The following is a 12,533-nucleotide window of genomic DNA, read 5'->3' as shown; positions in this document are numbered from 1 at the left end:
AGGTCTCTACATCATATTTCTGCACAGCTGAAATAAAAACCCTGTGGTGATTTGAACGAGCATTCAAGGCTACATTATGAAGGCTACATTATGAAGGCTACAATGAAGGCTATATAATGAAGGCTACATTATGAAGGCTACAATGAAGGCTATATAATGAAGGCTACATTATGAAGGCTACATTATGAAGGCTACAATGAAGGCTATATAATGAAGGCTACATTATGAAGGCTATATATTGAAGTCTACATTATGAAGGCTACATAATGAAGGCTACAATGATGGCTATATAATGAAGGCTACATTATGAAGGCTACATTATGAAGGCTACAATGAAGGCTATATAATGAAGGCTACATTATGAAGGCTATATATTGAAGTCTACATTATGAAGGCTACATAATGAAGGCTACAATGATGGCTATATAATGAAGGCTACATTATGAAGGCTACATTATGAAGGCTACAATGAAGGCTATATAATGAAGGCTACATTATGAAGGCTATATATTGAAGTCTACATTATGAAGGCTACAATGAAGGCCACATTATGAAGGCCATTATGTCTGTTGTAACGGATATTGCGGTTGAACTACACATTGCATTGGAGCAAAACAATCTGTATTTTGTGTGATTTATACTTGCTGCCATATCTTAGCTACTAATCAGAGTTGCTGAAAAGGAACGCTACTACTTTGACTGCTTGTCTGCCTCCTGCTTAGCCAATGTTTGCAAAATAACATACATTTGTTAATTAGACTGCATGTCTAACCCTTTGATATTCTGCTTAGATAGCTGCATTATGAAAGCTACAATGAGTAGCCTTCATAATGTGCTGACCTCTTGACTTTATCCATTTAGTTTTACGTTACAGCCTTATTCTAAAATTGATTAAATGCTCCCCCCCACTCATCACTCTACACACAATACCCCATAATGACAAAGCGAAAACAGGTTTTTAGAAATGTTTGAAAATGTATGTAACAAAATAAATATCAGAAATGCCTTATTTACGTAAATATTCAGACCCTTTGGTTTGAGACTCGAAATTGATCTCAGGTGCATCCTGTTTCCATTGATCATCCTTGAGATGTTTTTGCAACATAATTGGAGTCCACCTGTGGTAAATTCAATTGATTGGACATGATTAGGAAAGGCACACACCATAAGGTCCCACAGTTGGCAGTGCATGTCAGAGCAAAAAACAAGCCATGAGGTCAAAGCAATTGTCCGTAAAGTTCAGAGACATAATTGTGTCAAGGCACAGATCTGGGGAAGGGTACCAAAAAATGTCTGCAGCATTGAAGGTCCCCAAGAACACAGTGGCCTCCATCATTCTTAAATGGAATAAGTTTGGAACCACCAAGAGTCTTTCTAGAGCTGGCCGCCTGGCCAAACTGAGAAATCGGGGGAGAAGGGCCTTGGTCAGAGAGGTGACCAAGAACCCTATGGTCACTCTGACAGAGCTCCAGAGTTCCTCTGTGGAGATGGGAGAACCTTCCAGAAGGACAACCATCTCTACCAATTAGGTCTTTGTGGTAGAGTGGCCAGACGGAAGCCACTCCTCAGTAAAAGGCACATGACAGCCCGCTTGGAGTTTGCCAAAAGGCACCTAAAGGACACAGACCATGAGAAACAAGATTCTCTGGTCTGATGAAACCAAGATTGAACTCTATGTCCTGAATGCCAAGCGTCACATCTGAAGGAAACCTGGCACTATCCCTATCCCTATGTTGGCCCAGCGTTGTCCGGGTTTGGCCGGTGTAAGCCGTCATTGTAAATAATAATTTGTTCTTAACGGACTTTCCTTGTTAAATAAAGGTTAAATAAAATTGTTGTGGCAGCATCATGCTGTGGGGATGTTTTTCAGCAACATGGACTTGGAGACTAGTCAGGATCGAGGAAAAATTAATGGAGCCAAGTACAGAGAGATCCTTGATGAAAACCTACAGACCTCAGACTCAGGGCAAAGGCTCACCTTCTAACAGGACAACGACCCAAAGCACACAGCCAAGACAACGCAGGAGTGGCTTCGGGACAAGTCTCTGAATGTCCTTGTGTGGCCCTGCCAGAGCCCGGACTTGAACCCGATCAAACATCTCTGGAGAGACCTGAAAATAGCGGTGCAGCGACGCTCTCCATCCAACCCGACAGAGCTTGAGAGGATCTGCAGAGAAGAATGGGAGAAACTCCCCAAATACAGGTGTGCGTCATACCCAAGAAGACACAAGGCTGTAATCACTGCCAAAGGTGCTTCAACAAAGTACTGATTAAAGGGTCTGAATACTTATGTAAATGTTATATTTCAGTTTTTTATTTTTAATACATCTGCAAAAATGACTAAAAACCTGTTTTTGCTTTGAAATTATGGGGTACTGTGTGTAGATGGATCAGGGAGAAAAACAATTTAATCCATTTTATAAAAAGTTTGTAAGGTAACAACATTTGGAAAAGGGGTCTGAATACTTTCCGAATGCACTGTAACTGCATTGGGGCAAGAAACAATCTGCGAGTTTGTACAAACACGTTGATCTTTTGTGTACAACATGTAAATAGCTGCATGTAGCCTAGCTCCCCTCCTGAAAAAAGAACATGAAAACTTGCTTATGTTTAATAGTTTACTGAGACATGGAATGCAGTAGTTGTTGACCATGTCCTTAGTGTAAAACATGAAGTGTGTAGGCTACACCAGTCAAAGGCGTTCATCATCAATCAAAGCAGCACTGAGCGGCAGCGGAGTGCGCAGCAGCTACATTTCAAAAAAAATGTGTGCACATTATTTTTATTTTATTTTTTCTCCAGAAAATCCGGAACCACAGCCACTCTGTAATTTAAAAAAATAGACATAATCTTTGAGAACTAAAAATAATCACCAAAATAAAAGCTTGAAAATTTAAAAAACAATGAATTTAGCAGTATTGAGTTTGTTATTATGTTTGAGCAAAATAACACAGCATTAGCCAATGCAAAATGCATAGAATTGCAGGAAATTAGCTTTAAAACGGCCAAATGTTCTCTCAGGTACATGGCAAAAAGTGTAGAATTGCAGCAAATTAGCTTTAAAACTGCAAAAAGGGATCCCAGCTCCATTAAGAAATGTGAAGAATTGCAGGAAATTGACTTAAAAATACCAGCATTTCTCTACACAGCCAAAATGTTCTCTAAAATTCAGCCGGGCCAACCACACCCATTGCAACTACTGCGCCCACCACCTAAGCCCCCTTTTGATCCAGAATAAAACCTGTTAGAATACCAAACACATCATCCTTCCTCATACCTTTCAATTGCAGTGTAAATAACCTCTAGTACTGTACCTGTGTGTTGTTGTTGCCTAGGTTATGTGGTGTCTATTATGGGCCGGCGAAGGACACTTCCTCACATCCACTCAACAGACTGGGGAGTCCGCATGCAGGCTGAGAGACAGGCCGTCAACTTTGTGGTCCAAGGTAGTGTGGAGGGGACAGGTGTGTGTGTGTGTGTGTGTGTGTGTGTGTGTGTGTGTGTGTGTGTGTGTGTGTGTGTGTGTGTGTGTGTGTGTGTGTGTGTGTGTGTGTGTGTGTGTGTGTGTGTGTGTGTGTGTGTGTGTGTGTGTGTGTGTGTGTGTGTGTGTGCACGCGCTTGGGTTAACTTCTCTTCTGGCTTTCTGTTTCTTCTCTCTAGGGTCAGCTGCTGACCTGTGTAAGATGGCCATGATCCGTATCTTCTCTCAAGTCTCCTCCTCCAGCTCTCTCTCCGCCAGGTTAGACCAAGACTACATCTCAAATGGTACCTTATTCCCTATATAGTGCACTACTTTTGACCAGAGCCCTATGGGTTCTCGCCATTAGTAGTGCACTATCTACAGAATAGGGTGCCATTTGATATGCATCCCAACTTTGCCTCTCCTCACCCTTCTCTTCCTCCTGTTCTCCATACAATAATGGGCAATTTTCATTCCAGGAATTGACTTTCAATTTATCTTCTGAGTTCAAATTGAATCTACCAACCCTGCTGCCAAGATTCTCTTTCCCTTCCTCCATCCTTCCCTCTTTCCCTCCCTTTCTATCTCCCTCCATGCCTTCCCTTCCTTGCCCTCTCTCTCCCCTCCCTCCGCCCATCCCTCATAATCATAGCTCAGGGTCATCAAGTCATTCCACATCATTCACTTACCTTGCCGCAATCATCAGTTACAACCACTCATCTTTCTCTTTTTACCCTGAGTGCTCTCTCTGACGCAACCCACGTGTCTTCTCTCAATCTTCTCTACTCCCTCCCTCTATTTCTTTTTTCTTTAACCTTTACTTAACTAGGCAAGTCAGTTAAGAACAAATTCTTATTTACAATGACAGCCTACCCCGGCCAAACCCTCCCCTAACCCGGACAACGCTGGGCCAATTGTGCGCCACCCTATGGGACTTCCGATCACGCCGGTCTGTAGTGACGCCCCTAGCAATGCAGTGCCTTAGACCGCTGCTCCAGTCGGGAGGCGGTGTTTTCTTCTCTATTCCTTTGTCTGTCTCACCTCTTGTCCCCTTTTCTTTCTTTCTCTCTTTCTTTCACTATCTCTTTATGTATTATGTCCTGTCCAGGCTGATAGCTCAGCTCCATGACGAGCTGCTCTACGAGGTGGAGGACTCTCAGGTGGGGGAGTTCGCAGGTGAGACATCACACAATCACACAAAGGTCAGACGTCACACAATCCCCCTCTTCTCTCCGGGTCATACACATGAGATATAGAATCTTCACGCTTCATCCTACTTCAACTCATCAGAGATATTCATATGTAATATGTGGTCCTGTGTGGCTCAGTGGGGTCCCGTGTGGTTCCGTTGGTAGAACATGGCACTTGCAACACCAAGGGTCGTGGGTACGATTCCCGCTGGATCCACCCATACAAATGTATACACACATGACTCTAAGTTGCTTTGGATAAAAGCGTCTGCTAGATGGCTTGTATGGTATTATTTATTAGTATGTGTTTCTGTCTTTCCCTTTGTGACACAGTGTTGGTCAAGAACACTATGGAGTCCCTGCAACACATCGATTGTCTGGGAGTTCATCTCAAAGTAAGTGAATAGGACTAAAGAACTAAAAGTAAGGAAAAGCATTTTATTTTTTATTTTTATTTGTACTGTAGCAGTTGTGTGTATTTCATTTGCTGATATTGTCAACCAGGGAGACTGGTTAACTTAACCTATCGTTATGCTATTTTTTATTCTAAAGGAAATAGCGCCGGTCGCTAGCTGAGATATGTGCTTCGCCTTTATTATCTTCAGTAGTTCGCAGAGAGACTAGCAAGGAATCTAGCTAAGTTAGCTTAGCGTAGGCCTAGTACATGTTTTATTGATAAGGTAGTAGCTCCCGTAGCTAGCAAGGAAACTAGCTAAGTTAGCTTAGCGTAGGCCTAGTATGTGTTTTATTGATAAGGTAGTAGCTACAGTAGCTAGCAAGGAAACTGCTAAGTTAGCTTAGCGTAGGCTTAGTATGTGTTTTATTGGTAAGGTAGTAGCTACGGTAGCTAGCAAGGAAACTGCTAAGTTAGCTTAGCGTAGGCTTAGTATGTGTTTTATTGGTAAAGTAGTAGCAACAGTAGCTAGCTACTTCCTGTCTTGCTGTGTGACAGCGGGAGGCCAGGTGAGTGATGATGAGACCCTGAGAGAATCTAGGTCAGTGTGGTGCTACGCACACGCTGATGTCACACACACACACCTCTTCTCCACACTCCTGCCAATGCTGATGTCTTACACACGCTTACATACACACAAATACACCTCAGTTTGATGTCCCCCTCCCCCACCCGGTGTGTTTTACCCAGGTCCCCCTGAAGGTGGCGGTCTCAAGTGGCAAGTCCTGGGGCTCCATGTCCGAACTACACCTCCCCCAAACATCTCTCCCCCCCTCTTCCTGAGTCCCTCTCTCCATCTCTTACTCTATCTCTCTCCCTCATTGTGCTGCATCTCCATCGCTATGGAAACCAGGCAGCTGCAGCTCCTCCAAGCTCCCAATTCTCCTTCTCGCTCCCTCTCTCTCTCCCTCTCTCTCTATCCAATTCTCTTCCTCACACACACACACGCCTCTCTCTCTCTCTCTCTCTCTGCCCGTATCAGGGGGCAACGGCAGGAGCCTCCCACTGGAACGCATCAGTTTCTTTTTTTTCAACCTCCCTCCATTTTGTGGAATTGTAGTCCTCCTATCTTCACATTTTTCTGTTCTCACCCCTCTTCTTTAGATTTTTGGTTTCTGTCTTCCGTTGCCAAGGCAAAACCACACTTTGAGAAATTTGTTTGGCACTGTTGCCTTTTTAAAAGTATTTCTCAGCTAAAGTAAATATACCTCATTAGCTAGATAACAGTCAGAGTTTTTTTTTGAAGGTTCTATACTGTTTGATTGTATTTATTAACTGATATCCTGTCTGAATTTCCTATTATTGCATTAATTGTCAAGCAAAGCTGGACTCGTCAATGTATTTCTACAATAAAGTGAAACAATCTAGTCTTTGCATTTCTTTAATAAACTTATATTTTCTTTATTCAACCTCTCGCTCTTCTCCCATTGGAGTGATTCGCTGATTTCAAACAGATCGTCTAATTCCACTCGCCCTGGGCGCAGTCAGCCATTCCTTGTTCATTCTGAACTAGTCTTTTATCAGCTTATTTGGCTACTGGAGAGCCTCGCTCTTTTGTCTCTCTGTCACACACAGTGCCTGACCCAGTTCCTGGTCGCTGCCAGAGATGGTGAGATCTTTGGCGGCAGGTAGCCGACCTATTTGATGTATGTCACAACATCACTGGGATGCTAATGTGACGTTTTTAGTTGTTGTTTAGAACTTGTTCTCTATTGTCCTGCCATGTCTTCAGACATTCAGAGTATACAGTATGTCTGTCCTTTTAAGTGCAGTTGCCATAGAAATAGAATAAGGATACGTGTTGCAGAGTACACCTATGTGTCTTTATGGAGATGATCTTGGAAAGTATCAGTCAGCTTACAGGGATTTTTCAACTGAGTGTATTTTACCCTGACCAATGGCCAGGTCACTACAATAGCAGGCAAGTTCCCTCCTCTCCTCCTCCTTTTCCCTTTCATTGTTCCACAGCTCAAGGGAACCCAGCCACAGCTCAAGGGATGGGGGACGGACGGACGTAAAAGTGGCATGTGTGCAATTTTTGGAGAGCGTGTTCACTACAGGGGGAGGATGGAGGGTAGTGGAGGAGAGCCTCAGTGTGCGAGTGACTCAGCCTACTACTACACAAGTTGATAATGGTTACAACCTTTGGTAACCCAATGCTTTGTTTGTATGGAAACAGACGGTTCTGTATGTGTTATATAATGACTATTATGTGAACGAGTATGATGTGTGATGGACGGCTATTTGTGTTCATTATAATAACTAAAAGAACAGAATGGTATGTTAACAGGAAACCAAGGCCAAAGGGTCCCTTAAAAGCCTGCAGTTGTCAAGGGCAACAGAGTTATCTCCAGATAGCCTACCAGCATCCCCATGGCGACAGGGTAGATGGGTGTTGAGTGAGAGAGAGACCTAAGGCTGGATCCATGCTAATGGCAATTTAAGGTTAACAATATAGTTGTTTGAATTTTAAAGCCTCTATATCAAGGTGAATATTGTAGTTTGCTTTTTGGAGCCTCTATACCAAGGTGAATCTAAAATGATAGAGTTTTCTCTATTACCTTTAGCCTGGGTACCAGTCTGGTTGTGCTAATATCCCTGTCCTTGTACTCCATGTCATACGCCAAACAGAAGTAAGCACAAAACAGGTCTGGACTTCAGGCTATATTGCCTATAGTTCTAGTTGAATCTCTCGTGGACAGACTACATAAACATAAATGGTACCATAGATTTGTCATGATACAATGGGATGTGTGAAATATCAAGTAGCATTAGTTACGGTGCTTTGGACAAATCCCGATTTTGTAGGTGTTGGCATCTTTCGAATTTCGGAAGGGGGGGGGGGGGGGGGGGGGGATAGTTGGCCCATAGACTTGCCTGCAACTTGCAAAGAGAGAGGGGGGAGCTCTTTGTTCGGGTTCCGATCCCCGTTCTAGCTCTTCTCTTTACACTTAATCGAGCATCTGACCAATTACGCAAGACTTTAGTTCTGGGTTTAACCGAGATTAAGCTGAATCTAACAGTGTCCACTTTCTTTAATATGACAAACGATATGATATTACATGATCATTTAAATCAACGTTCAAATCAATTGACCGGAGGAACATATAAAAGCTTTATGCATTGTTGTTTTAATTGATACAATATGTACATCCATTTTTCTTTCACAATGCAGGAAATCTTTATCTTTACAGCTTTACAGTGTTCCCATTGATCGGCAAAAAAAAAAGAAAAAAAAGAAGGTTAATCAGTAGTAACAATACAGCAGTCAAAAGAAAGGAACGTCAGAAGGAGGAACATAAAGAATAGTCCGTATTCATAAAGCGTCTCAAAGTAGGAGTGCTGATCTAGGATCAGGTTTCCCCAGTCCATAAAATCGTATTCATTGTGATCTAAAAGGTCCAACTGATCCTAGATCAGCATTCCTACTCTGAGATGCTTTGTAAATACGAGCCCAGAAAGGTACACCAGGTCATCACTGCATCTACACTCTATTCAGGTAAGGTCAGGCGCGGTCTGGTCGAGCCGGCCGTACCTTAACCGCGTTTTAACCACGGTCAAATCCCTCTGCCTTGTGACCACCTTTCACCTCTTTTCTGCTTGGCTGACCTCTTGCTAAGGCCTTGAGCCAATTGAACCCGTCTCCCTTGGGTTCCCCTAGCCCTCTTCTCATTTGCTCTTCAGTCTCAGACCCTCAACTGTCTGCGATCGCACCCTGATCCATCTTCTCTGTAATAACCCTCTCTTTTCCCTGTCACTGTTTACCTAATTTTTCTTCCCCAGTGGCCTACTTTAAGCACCCAAGGCATCCTCATACAAGGTTCCCTCGCCCCTCTTAATCATAGCCTTAGCCTTGCCACACACTCACTCCCACACTCCTCCCCCTCTCCCTCAGGGGCGGCCCGGCTGGTTGACCTGCCTGCCTCCTCACTCCCTCAGTGTGGCTGCATATCATTTCCCTGCTGCGCTTTGTGTGGGTTGGTTTCCTAGCAACAGACAGCCATGACAGCTCAAGATCTGAAAGTGGAGAGAATATGTTGCTGCTGCACACTCCTAGGGCTAGCTAATACACTGGCTGAGTCTGAAATGGCACCCTATTCAGTGCAGTACTTTTGACCGTACCCCTATGAGCCATGGTCAAAAGTAGTGCCAGGGAATAAAGTTCAATTTTGGACACATCCACTAAGTGCTGTGCTACAGTGTTGGGTGCTCTCCAGCCACTGACAGGCCACTCCCTCTCCATCAGAACAGGACAACAGTAGGCTTTTCTCTCTGACTACTGAGGTTAAACCACACAGAACCTTGATCCTGGGAAAGATGGCAGTGGTCTCTGAAAGAAGTTGAAAATGAACCAACGGTCTCTGGCTTGGTGAGTTTAGTGAGGGAGTTGAAAAGATCATTACAATTGAATCTCAGGTTTGGATATATATATATTTTTTAAGTGTGTGTGATTTTGTAAAAAAAAAAGTTATATTAAGGTATTTCTGTTACAAAATGATCATAAAAAATACCCCGTGGATGCTATTTACAGTAAAATACACTTTACAACTTTATTAAATTGTTGATAGTATATATAAAATAAAATAAACGTTGAATCGCTTTCATGGAAATCACACAAGATTTTCATTGAGGTTTTTTTCAGCTTGCGTTTTAAACTTTGATATGGGCTAATTGATTTGTATTTTCAGTAGTAGTGACAAACCCCTGGCTGTAGTTGAGTTACTGTGATACTCCTCCTGACTACTAGAGAATCAGAAGCAAGATGTAGACTGATAAATAAAGCTCATGACTGATAGATAACAGAGACCACTTTCAGAAACTCTGCCATCTTTCACCTCTCTGCTGGGAGGGACTTTTCTCCCCCCAATACTCCCAATAACACCTGTACAAACAATGCAAGTGGTACACCAGTAGAATTAATCTTCAAATTTAAAAAATAAAATAAAACAAAAAAACATTTGAAACCTCTTATAAAGAAAAATACAAAAATAATCATTATACAATCACACCTCTTATTCAGGCCTCAACATATCGTCAGTGGTGATGTGTTGCCATGCCAACAGTGATAACGTCACGGCGACCGACCCTCCGTCACCAGCATATGAGATATAACAACAATGCAGCATTTCGCACTAATAAAATAATTTATACGATTGTATTTCGTTATCTCATTGTTTGTTTGTTTTTATTGCTTGATTAGATGGCACGTGAGCAGGGTTTCCAAAATGATACCGATAAATACGGGATTTTGTTGACACTTCTTGAACACAACATAGCAGTTTGAGAGAAAAATGCAACAAAACTTTCACCTTTGGCAAATTTCAAACTTCAACAAATAGCCACGGGTCATAGTAATGCATTTCTTTATATAACGTTGTCTTGTATATAGGCTTATGATACATACGGTATATGAGCAAGAGGGGTAGATATTGGCTAGGAGGAGAGAAAAAATCCATACTCAAAGAAAAAAAAGACAATTGTGCTACAAGTGCTTCTGCGTTCTTGGTACCTGTGGCCACAGTGGAGAGTTAGTCATCCTGTTAGCCACAGCAGAGTGATAAGTTCACCAGAGGAGTACAGAGAGAGGGAGAGTCCATTTTGTCCCGTCCCCCCCAGGTAAACTGCCACAGTGGCATGTCCCCCCCCCCCCCCCACGTTTGGTGGAACATTCCAAAGACAGCCATCTTCTCAGACAGACAGTTCCAAAGTCCATTATTTTAGCATTGATGAAATCAACAGAAATTATATATATATATATATATATATATATAATTTCTGTTGACAATTGGCATATATATATAAACTGTAAATCAAAACAACAGTAATAGATATAGCTATGTACACAGTCACTCTTAAACATCAAATGTTGTGGTTTTCTCAGCAATAGAAGAACCATTAGCTGCTTTTTGTCATTTTTGTCTTAATCCTTTCTCTCGTAAAAGAAAAATAATGTTTTAACAATTTCTCGCAACAAAGACCCTTAGTAACGGCACCCATATACATTCATGTCTGCTATTAACTAACTCCACGGCCTTTGAAATCTGCACTCGCCCAGGACAAAACACCTATACTCACAGGAATACTATTTGTGCGGTTTTGATATCTATACTTCTACAATAGTGTGCGTGTTCAACTTGACATCTGGATGACAGACGTTGAGGGATTTTTGTCTCATACTTGTATTTCCAGGTGGGAGGGACTACGATAAAGTATGAATTGAGTATTTTGTGAGCCTGCATGGTTTCTTCGCCGCAATTTAGGTGATCGGATGATCGTTTTTGGATTGGAAAGCACTCGATAAAGGAGCGCTCCAATGAGAGAGGCGTTTAGTTCTGATGCAGCACACATGTCTGAAACCCTTTGCAGATAACAATACATGAACATTCTCCTATGTTCCCAAGTCAACACTAACAATATTTCCCTATTTTCTCAGAACCAAAAGAAAAGCAGAAAAAAAAATAACATTTTCTCTTGGATTGTACATCAGCAGAGGTTCAGTGGAATGGTATGGAATAGTATTATTAAGTTACAGAATCACACTAGTTGTGGTGGTGGTTGCATACAGTATTTCTTCTACTTTCTAATACTGCGTATGCTTTACCAGAATCAAGAAGTACTAAGACCAGACCGAACAGGGCATAGCATAGCATTCCCCATATAAACACAGGCTTGACCCTTTTGCGAAACAGAATACAGTAAAATGCATTATAGGCTAGTGACATATCAGTGTAGTTTGTCTGTTCCTCTCTAACAACTTAAAACAGGAAATGAATCATTCGCTACCTTAAGCCATATAGATTGTTGGTGGGATATTTGAATGTCAGCATGTCATTATTACAGTACATAAGGCTTTTGCGGAGTCTTGGTATAATATTACGTCCTTTATCAAGAACACAAATAGTAGCCTAGGATGAGATCACCCACAATGCTTAACGAGAGGGTATATTATTATTGAAATGGCGACAGCAGCATTCATGGCTCAGTTTGATAAGACTTCACATTCATCTTTTAACAGACATGAGTCCACTTACTACATCACTATGTAGTGTACACTTGTAGTGAACACCAGAGGAGGCTGGTGGGAGGAGCTAAGGAGGAAGGGCTCAATGTAATGTCTGGTATGGAATTATTGGAACGGTATCAAACATATGGGAGCCACACGTTTGACTCCGTTTCATCTATTCCATTCCAGCCATTACAATGAGCCTGTCCTCCTACAGCTCCTCCCACCAGCCTCCTCTGGCATACAATACGCTCTTATAGCCTCACCATTTAACCTCTGCCTCCTACATTCTGGTGGATCCATGCCAAAATACTATACCCAGGTCTGTTCTGAATTTTTCAGATGGGGGGGATTGATCATAATTTAGATAATTTAGTACATCCCAAATTGCATACTATTCCGAATCGCACCCTATTCCCTATATAG

The 12,533-nt window shown here is 42.2% G+C and overlaps 1 protein-coding gene across 1 annotated transcript in view; it reads left to right on the top strand.

Annotated features, from left to right (window-relative positions):
* The window catches only part of poln (polymerase (DNA directed) nu), an 82,372-nt gene extending 75,903 nt beyond the window's left edge, over window positions 1-6,469 (top strand). Inside the window, exons 21-25 of the mRNA XM_090213369.1 lie at window positions 3,336-3,446; window positions 3,661-3,739; window positions 4,569-4,636; window positions 4,984-5,045; window positions 5,795-6,469. Coding sequence (XP_090069495.1) covers window positions 3,336-3,446; window positions 3,661-3,739; window positions 4,569-4,636; window positions 4,984-5,045; window positions 5,795-5,887 — 413 coding nt within the window. The 3' untranslated portion in view covers window positions 5,888-6,469. The remainder of the gene's footprint in view (window positions 1-3,335; window positions 3,447-3,660; window positions 3,740-4,568; window positions 4,637-4,983; window positions 5,046-5,794) is intronic.
* Window positions 6,470-12,533: the final 6,064 nt, after the last annotated feature.

The sequence above is a fragment of the Oncorhynchus mykiss genome, chromosome 21 (assembly GCF_057628025.1).
Source record: "Oncorhynchus mykiss isolate SJ-2025 chromosome 21, ASM5762802v1, whole genome shotgun sequence".
NCBI classification, from domain to species: Eukaryota; Metazoa; Chordata; class Actinopteri; order Salmoniformes; family Salmonidae; genus Oncorhynchus; species Oncorhynchus mykiss.
Note: the sequence above shows the minus strand (reverse complement) of the source record. Positions and strands in the feature narration are given on the sequence as shown.